Source organism: Hyperolius riggenbachi, chromosome 3 (genome assembly GCF_040937935.1).
Source record: "Hyperolius riggenbachi isolate aHypRig1 chromosome 3, aHypRig1.pri, whole genome shotgun sequence".
NCBI lineage: Eukaryota > Metazoa > Chordata > Amphibia > Anura > Hyperoliidae > Hyperolius > Hyperolius riggenbachi.
The window spans coordinates 9,698,728-9,718,500 of NC_090648.1; the positions used below are offsets into that span (position 1 = coordinate 9,698,728).

General features: G+C 46.7%; 1 protein-coding gene across 10 annotated transcripts in view; it reads right to left on the reverse strand.

Moving 5' to 3' along the window:
* Positions 1–19,773, reverse strand: part of LOC137560850 (fibrinogen C domain-containing protein 1-like) — a 153,214-nt gene that overhangs the window by 117,156 nt on the left and 16,285 nt on the right. For 8 of the 10 annotated variants that reach the window (XM_068271999.1, XM_068271997.1, XM_068271996.1 and 5 more), the window contains exons 4-7: positions 18,360–18,467; positions 16,635–16,676; positions 12,184–12,225; positions 1,021–1,062 (exon numbers count right to left, since the gene is read on the reverse strand). In XM_068271999.1, coding sequence (XP_068128100.1) covers positions 1,021–1,062; positions 12,184–12,225; positions 16,635–16,676; positions 18,360–18,467 — 234 coding nt within the window. Of the gene's footprint in view, positions 1–1,020; positions 1,063–12,183; positions 12,226–14,647; positions 14,707–16,634; positions 16,677–18,359; positions 18,468–19,773 lie in introns of those variants that run through there. The other 2 variants (XM_068272003.1, XM_068272004.1) reach the window with 2 other exon arrangements.

A 19,773-nucleotide genomic window follows, 5' to 3' on the forward strand; every position in this document is an offset into this window, starting at 1 on the left:
AAATAGCAGGGGGGGAGGGGGGGGATGCAAGAGGTGCTCAAGGGCAATTAAAATGTTTGAAAGTCTAAAGAAGAAGATTAGTGTTGCTGTTTGAATCCAGATTTCCTTCTTCAAAAACTCAGTTTACCCTGCAATTCAGAACTTCAGGTAGTGGAGTGTGAGATTTGGGCGCAGCCGGCTCCACCATAGGCCGTAACAGGGATTACAGCTACAGCGACGCACAGTGAGTAACTTTGGTGATGTCAGAAGACGGCTATTTCATAGGTACGCCTGGAGAGGGACAAGGGAGGCCTTATGGTTGTGGCCCGCGCCACACTTCACAAGACTCCATTGCTTCCTTCTTCTGGGTTGGAAGGTGGAAACATTGAAGTCATGTGATGTGTGGCATGGAAAGCATCCATGTGACCTCCTCCTGCACCTCTCCATTACCTGAAGTCCTGAAGTGTGTTGTGCAGCATAATCCCAACAGGAACACTACACAAAATATTATGATTTGTTCATCTCCTGAAGGGTGACATAGATGTAAAATGGATGTAAAATAAAAAGCAAGCTTTTATTCACAATACATTTGGTGGGTTGCAGCCCACTGGGTAATATAACGCCTATGTCAAACACTGAAATTGCGTCCCCCACCCCTCTTCAGTCAGAGTCCCCTTCCCCTCTAAAAACAGCATATTTTCTCGCTCCATACACGTGTTATGGTGGCCTGTATTTTTTGGGGGGGCAGGTTTTGAGTTTTTTTGGGGGGGAAATGGCTCTTCTTCTTATTCCCTCTCTGTCCTCTTTGCTAACACTAAGACGGTCTGAATCACAGGGAGGCATGAAGGCAGGCATGGCGGCACAGCACAGTGGGCAGGCATGGCGGTGCAGCACAAGGGTAGGAATGGCGTCCATGGCACAAGTCATGCCGGCACCCCTCTAGATACGCCTCTGGTTGCAGCCATCTTCTTTGAGTTGGCCTGGCCTGCGGGATTATGGGCTGATAAGAGGACATTAGAAGGATTGTTTAGAGACACTCACCACTGCTCTGCAATTGTTTCATTTCATCAGCAGTGACCTTATCTGGAGAGAGAGAGAGAGAAAACAACATAAGTGATAATTGCATTATGTAAAGGCTCATACACACGTCCAACATGCACACAACCACATGACCACATGACAAACCACACAGCCTGACAAACCACATGACGCCTAGACAGCTAAGCAACCAACTCAATTCACATACTGTGCACGCAAGAGGACTGACGGACTACACATTCAAAACAAGTACAAGTCCTTCAAACAACTTGTACATGCACCAATTGCGCACTAACTGCATGATATCAGACCAATATAGATCCGACAGTTGGATCTGGCAAACCGCCTGTTATCAGTTGCTCATCAAGTTGTTTTGCATGCGTACTCATGCCTGATTATCGTCCAACAGACTAGTCAGATGATAATCAGGCTGCAGGTTGGTCCATGTGTACTATCCATGTCCCTCCTCTCAGCTTTCTTGTGAACAAACCGTATCCCCACACACAGCCAGATATCTGCCACCACACATCTTACTAGGTACATAATCTAAATAACAGTTCTGAAAGGTAACCTCACACTTACCACCTTATCATGCTGGGTTGTGTACATTACTAGGAAGGGTTGCCATGTATTGGTTGTACTCAGTGGCATAGCAATAGGGAACGCAGAAATTGCGAACACACCCGGGCCTTTGGGCTAGAGGGGCCCTCTCTCAACCACAGTATCCTGTACTGGTAATAATCCCTTCTATAGAGGATTTGAATAGTGGCAATCATCAACAGACTGTGCCCATCCCCCTCTTGCACCTCTGACTAGAGATAGCCCTAACTGTTCCCCGACAAGCAGTATTCTGCGAACAGCCAACATTTAGCGTGTTTGATTTGCCCCCTATACATCATCATTTAGCTAAACTTTGTCCCCTTACCTCACAATCAGCAGACACATGGCAGCCAATCAGCTAGCACCCCCTCCTGGACCCCCACCACCCTATCAAAAAGCAGTAGCGGTAGCCATATTGGATTCATTCTCTGCTGGCTGTTAGTTAGAGCAGGGTCAGACTTGCTGCAGATAGGTAGGGAAAGCATTAGCTAGGTCTGTGTTCTTGTTCCTCACTTGCTGTGAAAGCACCTCAAACAGCGCTTTTGAGGGCTAGCTCATCGGTCTCCTGTGTTTTTTTTTGTGTGTGACAGTCCACAGCCCACTGACACCCAGAGCTGTGTGCACAATACTACTGTTGCCTCATTAAGTTGCAGGCACAGAACCACTCCAGTGCATTATTATGTCACTGTATTCTGATAGTACTATTGTATCTCTCTGTGTGAGACACTCCACAGCCCAATGACACCCAGAGCTGTGCACACTACTGCTGTTACCTCATTACACTGCAGGCACAGAACCCCTCCAGTGCATTATTATGTCACTGTATTCTGATAGTACTATTGCATTTCTCTGTGTGAGACTCCACAGCCCACTGACACCCAGAGCTGCACACTACTGCTGTTACCTCATTACACTGCAGGCACAGAGCCCCTCCAGTGTATTATTATGTCACTGTACTCTGATAGTACTATTGTATCTCTCTGTGTGACACCCCACAGCCCACTGATACCCAGAGCTGTGTGCACACTACTGCTGTTACCTCATTACACTGCAGGCACAGAACCACTCCAGTGTATTATTATATCACTGTATTCTGATAGTACTATTGTATCTCTCTGTGTGACACTCCACAGCCCACTGATACCCAGAGCTGTGTGCACACTACTGCTGTTACCTCATTACACTGCAGGCACAGAACCACTCCTGTGTATTATTATGTCACTGTATTCTGATAGTACTATTGCATGCATCTCTCTGTGTGACACTCCACAGCCCACTGATACCCAGAGCTGTGTGCACACTACTGCTGTTACCTCATTACACTGCAGGCACAGAACCACTCCAGTGCATTATTATGTCTCTGTATTCTGATAGTACTATTGTATCTCTCTGTGAGACACCCCACAGCCCACTGACACCCAGAGCTGTGTGCACACTACTGCTGTTACCTCATTACACTGCAGGCACAGAACCACTCCAGTGTATTATTATGTCACTGTATTCTGATAGTACTATTGTATCTCTCTGTGTGACACTCCACAGCCCACTGACACCCAGAGCTGTGTGCACACTACTGCTGTTACCTCATTACACTGCAGGCACAGAACCACTCCAGTGCATTATGATGTCACTGTATTCTGATAGTACTATTGTATCTCTCTGTGTGTGACACTCCACAGCCCACTGACACCCAGAGCTGTGTGCACACTACTGCTGTTACCTCATTACACTGCAGGCACAGAACCCCTCCAGTGTATTATTATGTCACTGTATTCTGATAGTACTATTGTATCTCTCTGTGTGACACTCCACAGCCCACTGACACCCAGAGCTGTGTGCACACTACTGCTGTTACCTCATTACACTGCAGGCACAGAACCACTCCAGTGCATTATTATGTCACTGTATTCTGATAGTACTATTGTATCTCTCTGTGTGTGACACCCCACAGCCCACTGACACCCAGAGCTGTGTGCACACTACTGCTGTTACCTCATTACACTGCAGGCACAGAATCACTCCAGTGCATTATTATGTCACTGTATTCTGATAGTGCTATTGTATCTCTCTGTGTGTGACACCCCACAGCCCACTGACACCCAGAGCTGTGTGCACACTACTGCTGTTACCTCATTACACTGCAGGCACAGAACCACTCCAGTGTATTATTATATCACTGTATTCTGATAGTACTATTGTATCTCTCTGTGTGACACTCCACAGCCCACTGACACCCAGAGCTGTGTGCACACTACTGCTGTTACCTCATTACACTGCAGGCACAGAACCACTCCAGTGTATTATTATATCACTGTATTCTGATAGTACTATTGTATCTCTCTGTGTGACACTCCACAGCCCACTGATACCCAGAGCTGTGTGCACACTACTGCTGTTACCTCATTACACTGCAGGCACAGAACCCCTCCAGTGTATTATTATGTCACTGTATTCTGATAGTACTATTGTATCTCTCTGTGTGACACCCCACAGCCCACTGACACCCAGAGCTGTGTGCACACTACTGCTGTTACCTCATTACACTGCAGGCACAGAATCACTCCAGTGTATTATTATGTCACTGTATTCTGATAGTACTATTGTATCTCTCTGTGTGACACCCCACAGCCCACTGACACCCAGAGCTGTGTGCACACTACTGCTGTTACCTCATTACACTGCAGGCACAGAACCACTCCAGTGTATTATTATGTCACTGTATTCTGATAGTACTATTGTATCTCTCTGTGTGAGACACCCCACAGCCCACTGACACCCAGAGCTGTGTGCACACTACTGCTGTTACCTCATTACACTGCAGGCACAGAACCACTCCAGTGTATTATTATGTCACTGTATTCTGATAGTACTATTGTATCTCTCTGTGTGACACTCCACAGCCCACTGACACCCAGAGCTGTGTGCACACTACTGCTGTTACCTCATTACACTGCAGGCACAGAACCACTCCTGTGCATTATTATGTCACTGTATTCTGATAGTACTATTGTATCTCTCTGTGTGAGACACCCCACAGCCCACTGACACCCAGAGCTGTGTGCACACTACTGCTGTTACCTCATTACACTGCAGGCACAGAACCACTCCAGTGTATTATTATGTCACTGTATTCTGATGGTACTATTGCATCTCTATGTGTGACACCCCACAGCCCACTGACACCCAGAGCTGTGTGCACACTACTGCTGTTACCTCATTACACTGCAGGCACAGAACCACTCCAGTGTATTATTATGTCACTGTACTCTGATAGTACTATTGCATCTCTCTGTGTGACACTCCACAGCCCACTGACACCCAGAGCTGTGTGCACACTACTGCTGTTACCTCATTACACTGCAGGCACAGAACCACTCCAGTGTATTATTATGTCACTGTACTCTGATAGTACTATTGTATCTCTCTGTGTGACACCCCACAGCCCACTGACACCCAGAGCTGTGTGCACACTACTGCTGTTACCTCATTACACTGCAGGCACAGAGCCCCTCCAGTGCATTATTATGTCACTGTATTCTGATAGTACTATTGCATCTCTCTGTGTGACACCCCACAGCCCACTGACACCCAGAGCTGTGTGCACACTACTGCTGTTACCTCATTACACTGCAGGCACAGAACCCCTCCAGTGTATTATTATGTCACTGTATTCTGATAGTGCTATTGCATCTCTATGTGTGACACCCCACAGCCCACTGACACCCAGAGCTGTGTGCACACTACTGCTGTTACCTCATTACACTGCAGGCACAGAACCACTCCAGTGTATTATTATGTCACTGTATTCTGATAGTACTATTGTATCTCTGTGTGACACCCCACAGCCCACTGACACCCAGAGCTGTGTGCACACTACTGCTGTTACCTCATTACACTGCAGGCACAGCACCCCTCCAGTGTATTATTATGTCACTGTATTCTGATAGTGCTATTGCATCTCTATGTGTGATACTCCACAGCCCACTGACACCCAGAGCTGTGTGCACACTACTGCTGTTACCTCATTACACTGCAGGCACAGCACCCCTCCAGTGTATTATTATGTCACTGTATTCTGATAGTACTATTGTATCTCTGTGTGACACCCCACAGCCCACTGACACCCAGAGCTGTGTGCACACTACTGCTGTTACCTCATTACACTGCAGGCACAGAACCACTCCAGTGTATTATTATGTCACTGTACTCTGATAGTACTATTGTATCTCTCTGTGTGACACCCCACAGCCCACTGACACCCAGAGCTGTGTGCACACTACTGCTGTTACCTCATTACACTGCAGGCACAGAACCACTCCAGTGTATTATTATGTCACTGTACTCTGATAGTACTATTGTATCTCTCTGTGTGACACCCCACAGCCCACTGACACCCAGAGCTGTGTGCACACTACTGCTGTTACCTCATTACACTGCAGGCACAGAACCACTCCAGTGTATTATTATGTCACTGTACTCTGATAGTACTATTGTATCTCTCTGTGTGTGAGACACTCCACAGCCCACTGACACCCAGAGCTGTGTGCACACTACTGCTGTTACCTCATTACACTGCAGGCACAGAACCACTCCAGTGCATTATTATGTCACTGTATTCTGATAGTACTATTGTATCTCTCTGTGTGTGACACCCCACAGCCCACTGACACCCTGAGCTGTGTGCACACTACTGCTGTTACCTCATTACACTGCAGGCACAGAACCACTCCAGTGCATTATTATGTCACTGTATTCTGATAGTACTATTGTATCTCTATGTGTGAGACACTCCACAGCCCACTGACACCCAGAGCTGTGTGCACACTACTGCTGTTACCTCATTACACTGCAGGCACAGAACCACTCCAGTGTATTATTATGTCACTGTACTCTGATAGTACTATTGTATCTCTCTGTGTGTGAGACACTCCACAGCCCACTGACACCCAGAGCTGTGTGCACACTACTGCTGTTACCTCATTACACTGCAGGCACAGAACCACTCCAGTGCATTATTATGTCACTGTATTCTGATAGTACTATTGTATCTCTCTGTGTGTGACACCCCACAGCCCACTGACACCCTGAGCTGTGTGCACACTACTGCTGTTACCTCATTACACTGCAGGCACAGAACCACTCCAGTGCATTATTATGTCACTGTACTCTGATAGTACTATTGTATCTCTCTGTGTGTGAGACACTCCACAGCCCACTGACACCCAGAGCTGTGCACACTACTGCTGTTACCTCATTACACTGCAGGCACAGAACCACTCCAGTGTATTATTATGTCACTGTATTCTGATAGTACTATTGTATCTCTCTGTGTGACACCCCACAGCCCACTGACACCCAGAGCTGTGTGCTCACTACTGCTGTTACCTCATTACACTACAGGCACAGAACCACTCCAGTGTATTATTATGTCACTGTATTCTGATAGTGCTATTGCATCTCTCTGTGTGAGACACCCCACAGCCCACTGACACCCAGAGCTGTGTGCACACTACTGCTGTTACCTCATTACACTGCAGGCACAGAACCACTCCAGTGTATTATTATGTCACTGTATTCTGATAGTACTATTGTATCTCTCTGTGTGACACCCCACAGCCCACTGACACCCAGAGCTGTGTGCTCACTACTGCTGTTACCTCATTACACTGCAGGCACAGAACCACTCCAGTGCGTTATTATGTCACTGTATTCTGATAGTGCTATTGCATCTCTATGTGTGTGACACTCCACAGCCCACTGACACCCAGAGCTGTGCACACTACTGCTGTTACCTCATTACACTGCAGGCACAGAACCACTCCAGTGCATTATTATGTCACTGTATTCTGATAGTACTATTGTATCTCTCTGTGTGTGACACCCCACAGCCCACTGACACCCAGAGCTGTGTGCACACTACTGCTGTTACCTCATTACACTGCAGGCACAGAACCACTCCAGTGTATTATTATGTCACTGTATTCTGATAGTACTATTGTATCTCTCTGTGTGACACTCCACAGCCCACTGACACCCAGAGCTGTGTGCACACTACTGCTGTTACCTCATTACACTGCAGGCACAGAACCACTCCTGTGCATTATTATGTCACTGTATTCTGATAGTACTATTGTATCTCTCTGTGTGAGACACCCCACAGCCCACTGACACCCAGAGCTGTGTGCACACTACTGCTGTTACCTCATTACACTGCAGGCACAGAACCACTCCAGTGTATTATTATGTCACTGTATTCTGATAGTACTATTGTATCTCTCTGTGTGACACCCCACAGCCCACTGACACCCAGAGCTGTGTGCACACTACTGCTGTTACCTCATTACACTGCAGGCACAGAACCACTCCAGTGTATTATTATATCACTGTATTCTGATAGTACTATTGTATCTCTCTGTGTGACACCCCACAGCCCACTGACACCCAGAGCTGTGTGCTCACTACTGCTGTTACCTCATTACACTGCAGGCACAGAACCACTCCAGTGCGTTATTATGTCACTGTATTCTGATAGTGCTATTGCATCTCTATGTGTGTGACACTCCACAGCCCACTGACACCCAGAGCTGTGTGCACACTACTGCTGTTACCTCATTACACTGCAGGCACAGAACCACTCCAGTGTATTATTATGTCACTGTATTCTGATAGTGCTATTGCATCTCTATGTGTGACACCCCACAGCCCACTGACACCCAGAGCTGTGTGCACACTACTGCTGTTACCTCATTACACTGCAGGCACAGAACCACTCCAGTGTATTATTATGTCACTGTACTCTGATAGTACTATTGCATCTCTCTGTGTGACACTCCACAGCCCACTGACACCCAGAGCTGTGTGCACACTACTGCTGTTACCTCATTACACTGCAGGCACAGAACCACTCCAGTGTATTATTATGTCACTGTATTCTGATAGTACTATTGTATCTCTCTGTGTGACACCCCACAGCCCACTGACACCCAGAGCTGTGTGCACACTACTGCTGTTACCTCATTACACTGCAGGCACAGAACCACTCCAGTGTATTATTATATCACTGTATTCTGATAGTACTATTGTATCTCTCTGTGTGACACTCCACAGCCCACTGACACCCAGAGCTGTGTGCACACTACTGCTGTTACCTCATTACACTGCAGGCACAGAACCACTCCAGTGTATTATTATATCACTGTATTCTGATAGTACTATTGCATCTCTCTGTGTGACACTCCACAGCCCACTGACCCCCAGAGCTGTGTGCACACTACTGCTGTTACCTCATTACACTGCAGGCACAGAACCACTCCAGTGTATTATTATGTCACTGTATTCTGATAGTACTATTGCATCTCTCTGTGTGACACTCCACAGCCCACTGACACCCAGAGCTGTGTGCACACTACTGCTGTTACCTCATTACACTGCAGGCACAGAACCACTCCAGTGTATTATTATATCACTGTATTCTGATAGTACTATTGTATCTCTCTGTGTGACACCCCACAGCCCACTGACACCCAGAGCTGTGTGCTCACTACTGCTGTTACCTCATTACACTGCAGGCACAGAACCACTCCAGTGCGTTATTATGTCACTGTATTCTGATAGTGCTATTGCATCTCTATGTGTGTGACACTCCACAGCCCACTGACACCCAGAGCTGTGTGCACACTACTGCTGTTACCTCATTACACTGCAGGCACAGAACCCCTCCAGTGTATTATTATGTCACTGTACTCTGATAGTACTATTGCATCTCTCTGTGTGTGACACTCCACAGCCCACTGACCCCCAGAGCTGTGTGCACACTACTGCTGTTACCTCATTACACTGCAGGCACAGAACCACTCCAGTGTATTATTATGTCACTGTACTCTGATAGTACTATTGTATCTCTCTGTGTGACACTCCACAGCCCACTGACACCCAGAGCTGTGTGCACACTACTGCTGTTACCTCATTACACTGCAGGCACAGAACCACTCCAGTGTATTATTATATCACTGTATTCTGATAGTACTATTGTATCTCTCTGTGTGACACCCCACAGCCCACTGACACCCAGAGCTGTGTGCACACTACTGCTGTTACCTCATTACACTGCAGGCACAGAACCACTCCAGTGTATTATTATGTCACTGTACTCTGATAGTACTATTGCATCTCTATGTGTGTGACACTCCACAGCCCACTGACACCCAGAGCTGTGCACACTACTGCTGTTACCTCATTACACTGCAGGCACAGAACCACTCCAGTGTATTATTATGTCACTGTATTCTGATAGTACTATTGTATCTCTCTGTGTGACACCCCACAGCCCACTGACACCCAGAGCTGTGTGCACACTACTGCTGTTACCTCATTACACTGCAGGCACAGAACCACTCCAGTGCATTATTATGTCACTGTACTCTGATAGTACTATTGTATCTCTCTGTGTGTGAGACACTCCACAGCCCACTGACACCCAGAGCTGTGCACACTACTGCTGTTACCTCATTACACTGCAGGCACAGAACCACTCCAGTGCATTATTATGTCACTGTATTCTGATAGTGCTATTGCATCTCTATGTGTGTGACACTCCACAGCCCACTGACACCCAGAGCTGTGTGCACACTACTGCTGTTACCTCATTACACTGCAGGCACAGAACCACTCCAGTGTATTATTATGTCACTGTACTCTGATAGTACTATTGCATCTCTATGTGTGTGACACTCCACAGCCCACTGACACCCAGAGCTGTGTGCACACTACTGCTGTTACCTCATTACACTGCAGGCACAGAACCCCTCCTGTGCATTATTATGTCACTGTATCCTGATAGCACTATTGCATCTCTCTGTGTGACACTCCACAGCCCACTGACACCCAGAGCTGTGTGCACACTACTGCTGTTACCTCATTACACTGCAGGCACAGAACCACTCCAGTGCATTATTATGTCACTGTATTCTGATAGTACTATTGTATCTCTCTGTGTGAGACACCCCACAGCCCACTGACCCCCAGAGCTGTGTGCACACTACTGCTGTTACCTCATTACACTGCAGGCACAGAACCACTCCAGTGTATTATTATGTCACTGTATTCTGATAGTACTATTGTATCTCTCTGTGTGACACCCCACAGCCCACTGACACCCAGAGCTGTGTGCACACTACTGCTGTTACCTCATTACACTGCAGGCACAGAACCACTCCAGTGCATTATTATGTCACTGTACTCTGATAGTACTATTGTATCTCTCTGTGTGTGAGACACTCCACAGCCCACTGACACCCAGAGCTGTGCACACTACTGCTGTTACCTCATTACACTGCAGGCACAGAACCACTCCAGTGCATTATTATGTCACTGTATTCTGATAGTGCTATTGCATCTCTATGTGTGAGACACTCCACAGCCCACTGACACCCAGAGCTGTGTGCACACTACTGCTGTTACCTCATTACACTGCAGGCACAGCACCACTCCAGTGTATTATTATGTCACTGTACTCTGATAGTACTATTGCATCTCTCTGTGTGACACTCCACAGCCCACTGACACCCAGAGCTGTGTGCACACTACTGCTGTTACCTCATTACACTGCAGGCACAGAACCACTCCAGTGCATTATTATGTCACTGTATTCTGATAGTACTATTGTATCTCTCTGTGTGACACCCCACAGCCCACTGACACCCAGAGCTGTGTGCACACTACTGCTGTTACCTCATTACACTGCAGGCACAGAACCACTCCAGTGCATTATTATGTCACTGTATTCTGATAGTACTATTGTATCTCTGTGTGTGACACCCCACAGCCCACTGACACCCAGAGCTGTGTGCACACTACTGCTGTTACCTCATTACACTGCAGGCACAGAACCACTCCAGTGCATTATTATGTCACTGTATTCTGATAGTACTATTGCATCTCTCTGTGTGACACTCCACAGCCCACTGACACCCAGAGCTGTGTGCACACTACTGCTGTTACCTCATTACACTGCAGGCACAGAACCACTCCAGTGCATTATTATGTCACTGTATTCTGATAGTACTATTGCATCTCTCTGTGTGACACTCCACAGCCCACTGACACCCAGAGCTGTGCATAATGTGATTTCTGCTCTTTCGGGATTACAACCTGACTCTGCGTCAACTCCGTAATTTTTGGTGGGACTTTTGGCATGGATCCCCCTCCGGCATGCCACAGTCCAGGTGCTAGACCCTTTGAAACAACTTCTTCATCACTTTTGTGGCCAGAAACAGTCTTTGTAGGTTTTAAAACTTGTCTGCCCATTGAAGTCTATGGCAGTTCGCCAGATTTGCCTGTCCGCGAATAAATTTCGGAAGTTCGCGTTCACCATTCGCGAACAGAAAATTCTATGTTTGCAACATTTCCACCTCTGACACTGTGGTTGTCCTTGGCAGGTTTTGATGCACCATATCAATTGTTCTGTATGGAGTGTTTGAGGGGCCCAATGTAAAAGTTGCACAGGGGCCCATAGCTCTTTAGCTATGCCACTGGTTGTATTGGTGTACAGGCTCTTGGTACACTTACCTTTGCTCTTCAGATGTGATGGTACTTCTGTGATGTTCATATCTGGGGAGGAAACAGAAAATGATGTAAGAAGGTACAAGAACTCTCATAACCACATTTATCGAGTGACTGCATTGCTCCACAATATTGTAAATCTTTGTATATGGTAAGTGGAGGAGGAGCCTTGTGTATGGTAAGTGGGGAGGGGCCTTGTGTATGGTAAGTGGGGGAGGAGCCTTGTGTATGGTGAGACAGGGCGGGGCCCTGTGTTTGGTGAGTGGGGGATGGGCCTAGTGCATGAGAAGTGTGGGAGGAGAATTGTGTATAGTGAGTGAGTGAGGAGCCATGTGTATGGTAAGTGGGGGCTGGGCCTAGTGCATGGTGAGTGGGGGAGGAGCCTTGTGCATGGTGAGTGGGGGAGGAGCCTTGTGTATGAGAAGTGTGGGAGGAGAATTGTGTATAGTGAGTGAGGGAGGAGCCATGTGTATGGTAAGTGGGGGCTGGGCCTAGTGCATGGTGAGTGGGGGAGGGGCCTTGCACATGGTGAGTGGAGGAGGAGCCTAGTGCATGGTGAGTGAGGGAGGAGCCTTGTACATGGTGAGTGGGGAGGAGCCTAGTGCATGGTGAGTGGGGGAGGAGCCTTGTGCATGAGAAGTGTGGGAGAATTGTGTATAGTGAGTGAGTGAGGAGCCATGTGTATGGTAAGTGGGGGCTGGGCCTAGTGCATGGTGAGTGGGGGAGGAGCCTTCTTGTGTATGAGAAGTGTGGGAGGAGAATTGTGTATAGTGAGTGAGGGAGGAGCCATGTGTATGGTAAGTGGGGGCTGGGCCTAGTGCATGGTGAGTGAGGGAGGAGCCTTGTACATGGTGAGTGGGGAGGAGCCTAGTGCATGGTGAGTGGGGGAGGAGCCTTGTGCATGGTGAGTGGGGAGGAGCCTAGTGCATGGTGAGTGAGGGAGGAGCCTTGTGCATCGTGAGTGGGGGAGGAGCCTTGCGCATAGTGAGTGGGGGAGGAGCCTTGTGCATGGTGAGTGGGGAGGAGCCTAGTGCATGGTGAGTGAGGGAGGAGCCTTGTACATGGTGAGTGGGGGAGGAGCCTTGTGCATGCTGATTGGGGGAGGAGCCTTGTGCATGGTGAGTGGGGAGGAGCCTAGTGCATGGTGAGTGAGGGAGGAGCCTTGTACATGGTGAGTGGGGGAGGAGCCTTGTGCATGGTGAGTGGGGGAGGAGCCTAGTGCGTGGTGAGTGAGGGAGGAGCCTAGTGCATGGTGAGTGAGGGAGGAGCCTTGTACATGGTGCGTGGGGGAGGAGCCTAGTGCATGGTGAGTGAGGGAGGAGCCTAGTGCATGGTGAGTGGGGGAGGAGCCTTGTGCATGGTGAGTGGATGAGGAGCCTTGTGCATGGTGAGTGGGGGAGGACCCTTGTGCATGGTGAGTGGATGAGGAGCCTTGTGCATGGTGAGTGGGGGAGGAGCCTTGTGCATGGTGAGTGGGGGAGGAGGCTAGTGCATGGTGAGTGGGGGAGGAGCCTTGTGCATGGTGAGTGGGGGAGGAGCCTTGTGCATGGTGAGTGGGGGAGTGGCCCCATCCTCAGGGTGGACTGTCAGACAGATACACCTTATGGACATCCTAAATGCCCTCCATTTCCAAACCAGACCGGCAGCAGCAGGAAAAGGAGATGTACAACCCAAGAAACTCACTAGAGGCCGGTAGAAAGGTTTGGTAAAATGCTATTAGTTGGGAGTTGATGCAAATTTCAGGTTGATGCAAAGGCATGCTGCTTGGAACTGGGAGAATTTATTAATTGATTTAATTAGAATTCATACATTTATATAATCTTATGAGCACCTGATTGGCCACTTCTGGAGGCAGCAGAGACCTCAGGAGAGACCTCAGAGCGAGAGGCAGATGGGAGATGAGTAAAGCTCAGTACACACAGTGAACATTACTGTCACCTGCAATGATCGGGACTGGATCCCTCAGGCAGCAGTTTAGGGCCCAATGCTACACGGGCACGTTTGGATTTCTAGGGGTGGGCTGGGCATCACCCAGGGCACAGTGGCAGAGGGTGGGGACACAGCGGCGGGGGCGTATGCAGAGAGTGAGCAGTGGGAGGAGACAATTCCTCACCTAGCCGGGATTCACAGGCGCTGCATCTCCTTCCTGCTCCCATCACACAGGCAAAAACACCCCCTTTGTTGCCACCCCCCCCCTGTTCTGTGGCCAAAAAGGCAGGGGAGGTGAAAGAGGCGGGCTCTCTGTCTAAACAGGTGGGCCTGTCTGGCTAAACGGGGAAGCTAATTGGCTAAAAAAGAGGAGGAGGGGGGGCTCTCTGGCTAAATGGGGGGCCTCTCTGTCTATCTATACTGGGGGAAGCATCTATACCTATATGGGGGCTGCATCGGACTACCTAATATTTTGGGCTCCTTAGGAGAGCTAAGTCCTCACGATGCTGATCTGGCTGGCAGGACGTAGATTTCAACTCACCGCTTTTGTCGCTCCTTACCATCCCACTACTGTCTCCTCAGCCCAGCTCACTCGCTCTGCTGTCTCTATGACAGCATAGCCCTGTGGGCGGGTCAGGAGCCGATTTCATTGGCTCCTGACCCTGTCTATCAATGTAAGCAGCTCCTATTGGCTTACATTGATGGACACGGTCAGGAGCCAATGAAAGCAGCATGGATGGTGGGTGCGGCAGGTATGTATGGCGACTTGTCAATATTGGTCGGTGTTCTGCCGTTTCTGGTACCAGCGATGGTCCTTAAGGGGGCAGAGACCACTGGTACTTAAAGGAGTCATCAGGCTTCCTCCAGCCCCATGCTCCCAGCATGTCCTCCGCCGCAGCTCTCCCTTCAGCCATTCGCCGCAGCTCCGTCCCGGTCCCCGGCGATGACGTCAGGGCGACCTCCAGGTCGGCCTGTACTGCGCCTGCGTGAGCGGTGCTGTCAATCACCGCCACGTGGGTTGGAGCGGACTGCGCAGGTGCAGAACTACTGCGCATGCGCAGTCTGCTCCGGCCCACGTTTTAAAAGAATAGTTAGGGACTAGATTGTGAGCCCCTCAGAGGGACAGTTAGTGACAAGACAATATACTCTGTACATTGCTGTGTAATATGTCAGCTAAATTTAGTACTTAAAGTGGTCTGAAACTCCGACATAACATTCAATAAAAATGTGTTTTTCTACTTTTTATTACTCATATAGTTATCATATTTGCTTTTGTGCATAAGTAATATTGTTTGTTTACAAATTACAATTTTCCAATGTGTAGTTTATCTTGCCCTGAAAGCTGTCATTGCATTTTATTAAAACTGCTTTTTATTATATATTAACATCTTTTAATTAGCTGTTCTGAGGCGTTTGTGTGCTTGAAGCACAGAGAGCTTCACAGAGAGCTCCTTTTCACTTGTTACACTGTGTTTACACACATGTATCAACATTGGAATGTAAACAAAGATACTGTTATCTCCAATTTGGATGCGGATTTGAAGCTGAATGGCAGGGCAAAGTGTTTTGTTTAACCATTTCAGTGATATTCTGCTTAAAAAAAATCTGGGATAGTAGCTTTCAAACTGTGAGGAATCTTTTAGAGCAAAGTAGAAATGCTGGCTTTCAGACCACTTAAAATAAATGAATCAATAATTAATAAATAAATAAATAAATAAGAAAAAGTTCATTGCATATGGGCCAAGGAGAGAAAGGTAAATAATGCTAACATTTGTATAACACTTTTCTCCTATGGGACTCACAGTGCTTGAGAGCTTCAGCCACTAGGGGTGCACACTCAGGAGCATCAGGGAGTCTTGCCCAAGGACCTCTTACTGAACAGATTCCAACTCTGGTCTACTACATCAAAGGTGAATCTTTAACTACTTGAGGAACGTAGGCTTACACACCCCTAGTGACCAGGCTATTTTGTACAATTAAGGCCACTGCAGCTTTAAGGCAGGGCTGTACAACTCAGCATACAAGTGAACACAAACCACCCCCCCCCCCCCCCAGTCACCCCTTTTCTGCCCACCAACAAAGCTTTCTGTTGGTGGGCTGTGATCCCTGCTGGGATGTTTATTTTTTTATATAAAAATGCCTAATTATTATTTTTTTGTTTTTAAATCCCATGATCGTCTGTCATAGGCTTTAGCCTATGACAGCGTATCGTTTCCCTGCTCCAGAGGGGACAGCCATGTCACACGGCGGTCCCCAGTACAGTGCAGCTTTAGATCGCAGAGCTGTACAGTGTAAATAGTCGGCGGTTTCGCCTTCTAACAGTCCCTAGCGGCGATGGCATCAGTGTGCGCAAACCCCAGCAAAACATGTCCCAGGACTGCATGCCAATTGGCGTTAGGTGTTCTTGGGGCTGCCGCCGCACTCAAGCCAATGAGGCAGAAGTTTAGTAGGTAAACAACCAGCAACAAGGAGGTTTTCTTTTATTTCTCCACCTCTTCCTGTGACAAGCAGGAAATGCAGCCACTTACCGCTGATCTTCATGTGTGACACTTCCTCCCGCAGGTTCTTATCTGGGGGGAGAGACATTGGTGACACATCTCCCACAATGACTGCTCTACAGACTACAGCACACCATTTATACCCACATCAGAGAAACGGTCCTGAAATACTCAGAGCTCCGGCTTGCATGCAAATGTAATGCAAATGATATGCAGCTTGGAGTCCCCAGCCATTACTGTTGATTTATATTTGCTTCACTTCTAAGCTCAAAGCAATCTGCAATACCTTTTCATGCAAGCTAGACTCATTAGCTGGTTAATATCTACTGGTTTGTTTTAGCACTATTAATTAAAAAAAATTAATGTTTAACCACTTCAGCCTTCAGTCGTTTTTCACTTTATGTATCCGAGAAACGTTCACCTTCCATTCATTCGCCAATAACTTTATCATTACTTATCACAATTAATTGATCTATATCTTGTTTTTTTCTGCCACCAATTAGGCTTTCTTTGAGTGGTACATTTTGCTAAGAATTATTTTTTTCTAAATGCATTTTAACAGGAATATTAAGAAAAAAATGGAAAAAAAAAACATTATTTCTCAGTTTTCAGCCATTATAGCTTTAAATAATGCATGCTACCATAATTAAAACACACATATTTTATTTTCCCATTTGTCCCGGTTATTACACCATTTAAATTATGTCCCTATAACAATGTACGGTGCCAATATTTTATTTGGAAATAAAGGTGCATTTTTTCAATTTGCGTCCATCTCTATTTACAAGCGTATACTTAAAAAAATTATAGTAATATACTTGCTTGACATGCATATTAAAAAAAAGTTCAGACCATTAGGTAACTATTTATGTTGTTTTTTTTTTAATTGTCATTTTTTGTATTTATTTATTTTTATTAAAAATGTTATTTGGGTTTTTTTTGTAGTGGGGAGGCAAACAGGTAATTTTAAATGTAATTGATTGTGTATATTGAAATATGTATATATATATATATATATATATATATATATATATATATATATATATATATATATATATGTATATATATAGATGTAGTGTTACTATTTGGCCACAAGATGGCCACAGTCTTTTTTTGTTTTTCATCCTGTAAGCAAGAGTTCTCGCTTACAGGAACTGAAGGGATGACAAGAAACTTTGAAAAATTGCGGCTTTTTAGAGAAGCCATCGTTTTTTTGTATCTGTGTTCCCATTCATTGATCTCCAGGGCAGCGGAAGGTGTCGGGAGCATACCTGGGTCAGCTGCAGCAGAGCAGGCTACCTGGACGGATATATCTGTGCAGATAGACCTAAGTGGTTAAAGTAATCCAGGCAATTGGTATGTTAAAAGGATGCTAGGCAGAAAAAAAAATGACCCTTTGAGCTTTCTTGCAGTAAAACGTTATCCCAAGCTGTCTCTCATTGTTTCTTTGCTGTTCAAGTGCTTCAGAAAATAGGACTGTATTGGACCCAGTACTGAAATAGTTCAGAGATGCTCTTTTGCATAGATAACAACTGAAGTTTCTTAACTGTTCCTGTACTAGAAACAATATGAGACTCATATCGGTGCTTCTGATGTTCTTATTTCTTAGCTGTACTACACATACAATTCATTGTCATGTTTATTTTTGCTTCAGGTAAAGCTGCCGCTACCCAGAATCCAGACAACGATCGCTTCTCCCTCATTGGTATTTTGCTGAAGAGAATGAAGATGAGAGATTGCAGGATGGATACTCACGGGAAACAAACAGACAACTCGTGATGATAACCAAGGCAAGGAACATGACGATCTGGACAACCACCAGGATCGGCATGACTCGATCTCGTGTCTTGTCAGCTGGAATAACTACAGGCATGGAGAAAGAGAACTCAGAGTTCAGACTGTGGCAGAAAAATTTACAGAAATGCTCAAGGCTGGGGTCACACTTGCTATGAAAAAGCACATAATGCTTCCTGATGGACCCATCACATTGCACTGGGAACAATGTGCAATTTTTTGCAGCGGGGGGGGGGGGGGGGGGGGGAGGGAAAACAACACTGTTGCTTTTTATCGCACAATGCATGTGACTCTCTTTTGCCGGCAGTAAGTAGGTAAATGAGGCATGTAGCATCATGTTTTTTTTTAAAGGGAAACACAAATTAATACATCTCATTCCTAATCTTGAATCTTGAACCTGGTGGTTAGGAATGAGATGTATTAGTTTAGGTCATGTTTATGTGAGGGTGGTGGCTCGGACGGATGGCCGTTGAGGACTGCGGGTTTTTGTTACAAAGTTTTTATTAAAACAGCATTAGTACACAGCGCTGAGGAAAGTGGGAGGGGTGAATGGATTTTAAACTTTCAGTCTTCTGTGCGCCGTCAGCCCCTGATGAGTCAGAGTCTGACGAAATGCATAGGGCGGAGCTACGGCATACGTGACTGGTGAGGGAACTGCACAGAGCTACGAGCGAGTCAGCGTGGATCTAAGACGGCGTCTGTCAGAGCGGTCATCCGGGGACCATATCTGTCATGATATACGCTTGTTACCACCGCTGCTTGTTTTTTTACATATTAAAACGTAGCTTTTACACTATATCAGCGCTTTTTAGTTTCAGTGTCTTATCTCTGGAAGAATTTGAGACAAATCTATTCCGTAACCCCCAAAGCTGTTTTTCTTACCTCCGGTGAGTAGGGGGTTTGCGGGGTGAGTGCGGGCATGTAGGGGCATTTGGGGGGGGGGGGGGTCCTGGCACTGGTGTGTTGGCACCTAAAGAGAAACTCCGACCAAAAATTGAACTTTATTCTAACCAGTAGCTGATACCCTCTTTTACATGAGAAATCTATTCCTTTTCCCAAACAGACCATCAGGGGGCGCTGTATGACTGATATTGTGGTAAAACCCCTCCCGCAAGTAACCCTTCCCACAAAAAAGTTCAAACTTTTGTGGGAAATAGCCAAAAACCATGCAGCAGCTACATCACCTGCCAACAGTAAAATGTTCACTGGAGTTCCTCTTTAAGGTGACGGAGAGTGACACTTGTGGGAAGGTGCTGGGAACCACAACCTTATATGCAGTTTCACACTATGTTCCCTCTCTGTTTTTATTTCTTGCATATGTCGTGACTCGTGAGATCTTGGCTATAGGGATTGACATCATTAGTGCATTGTGGAC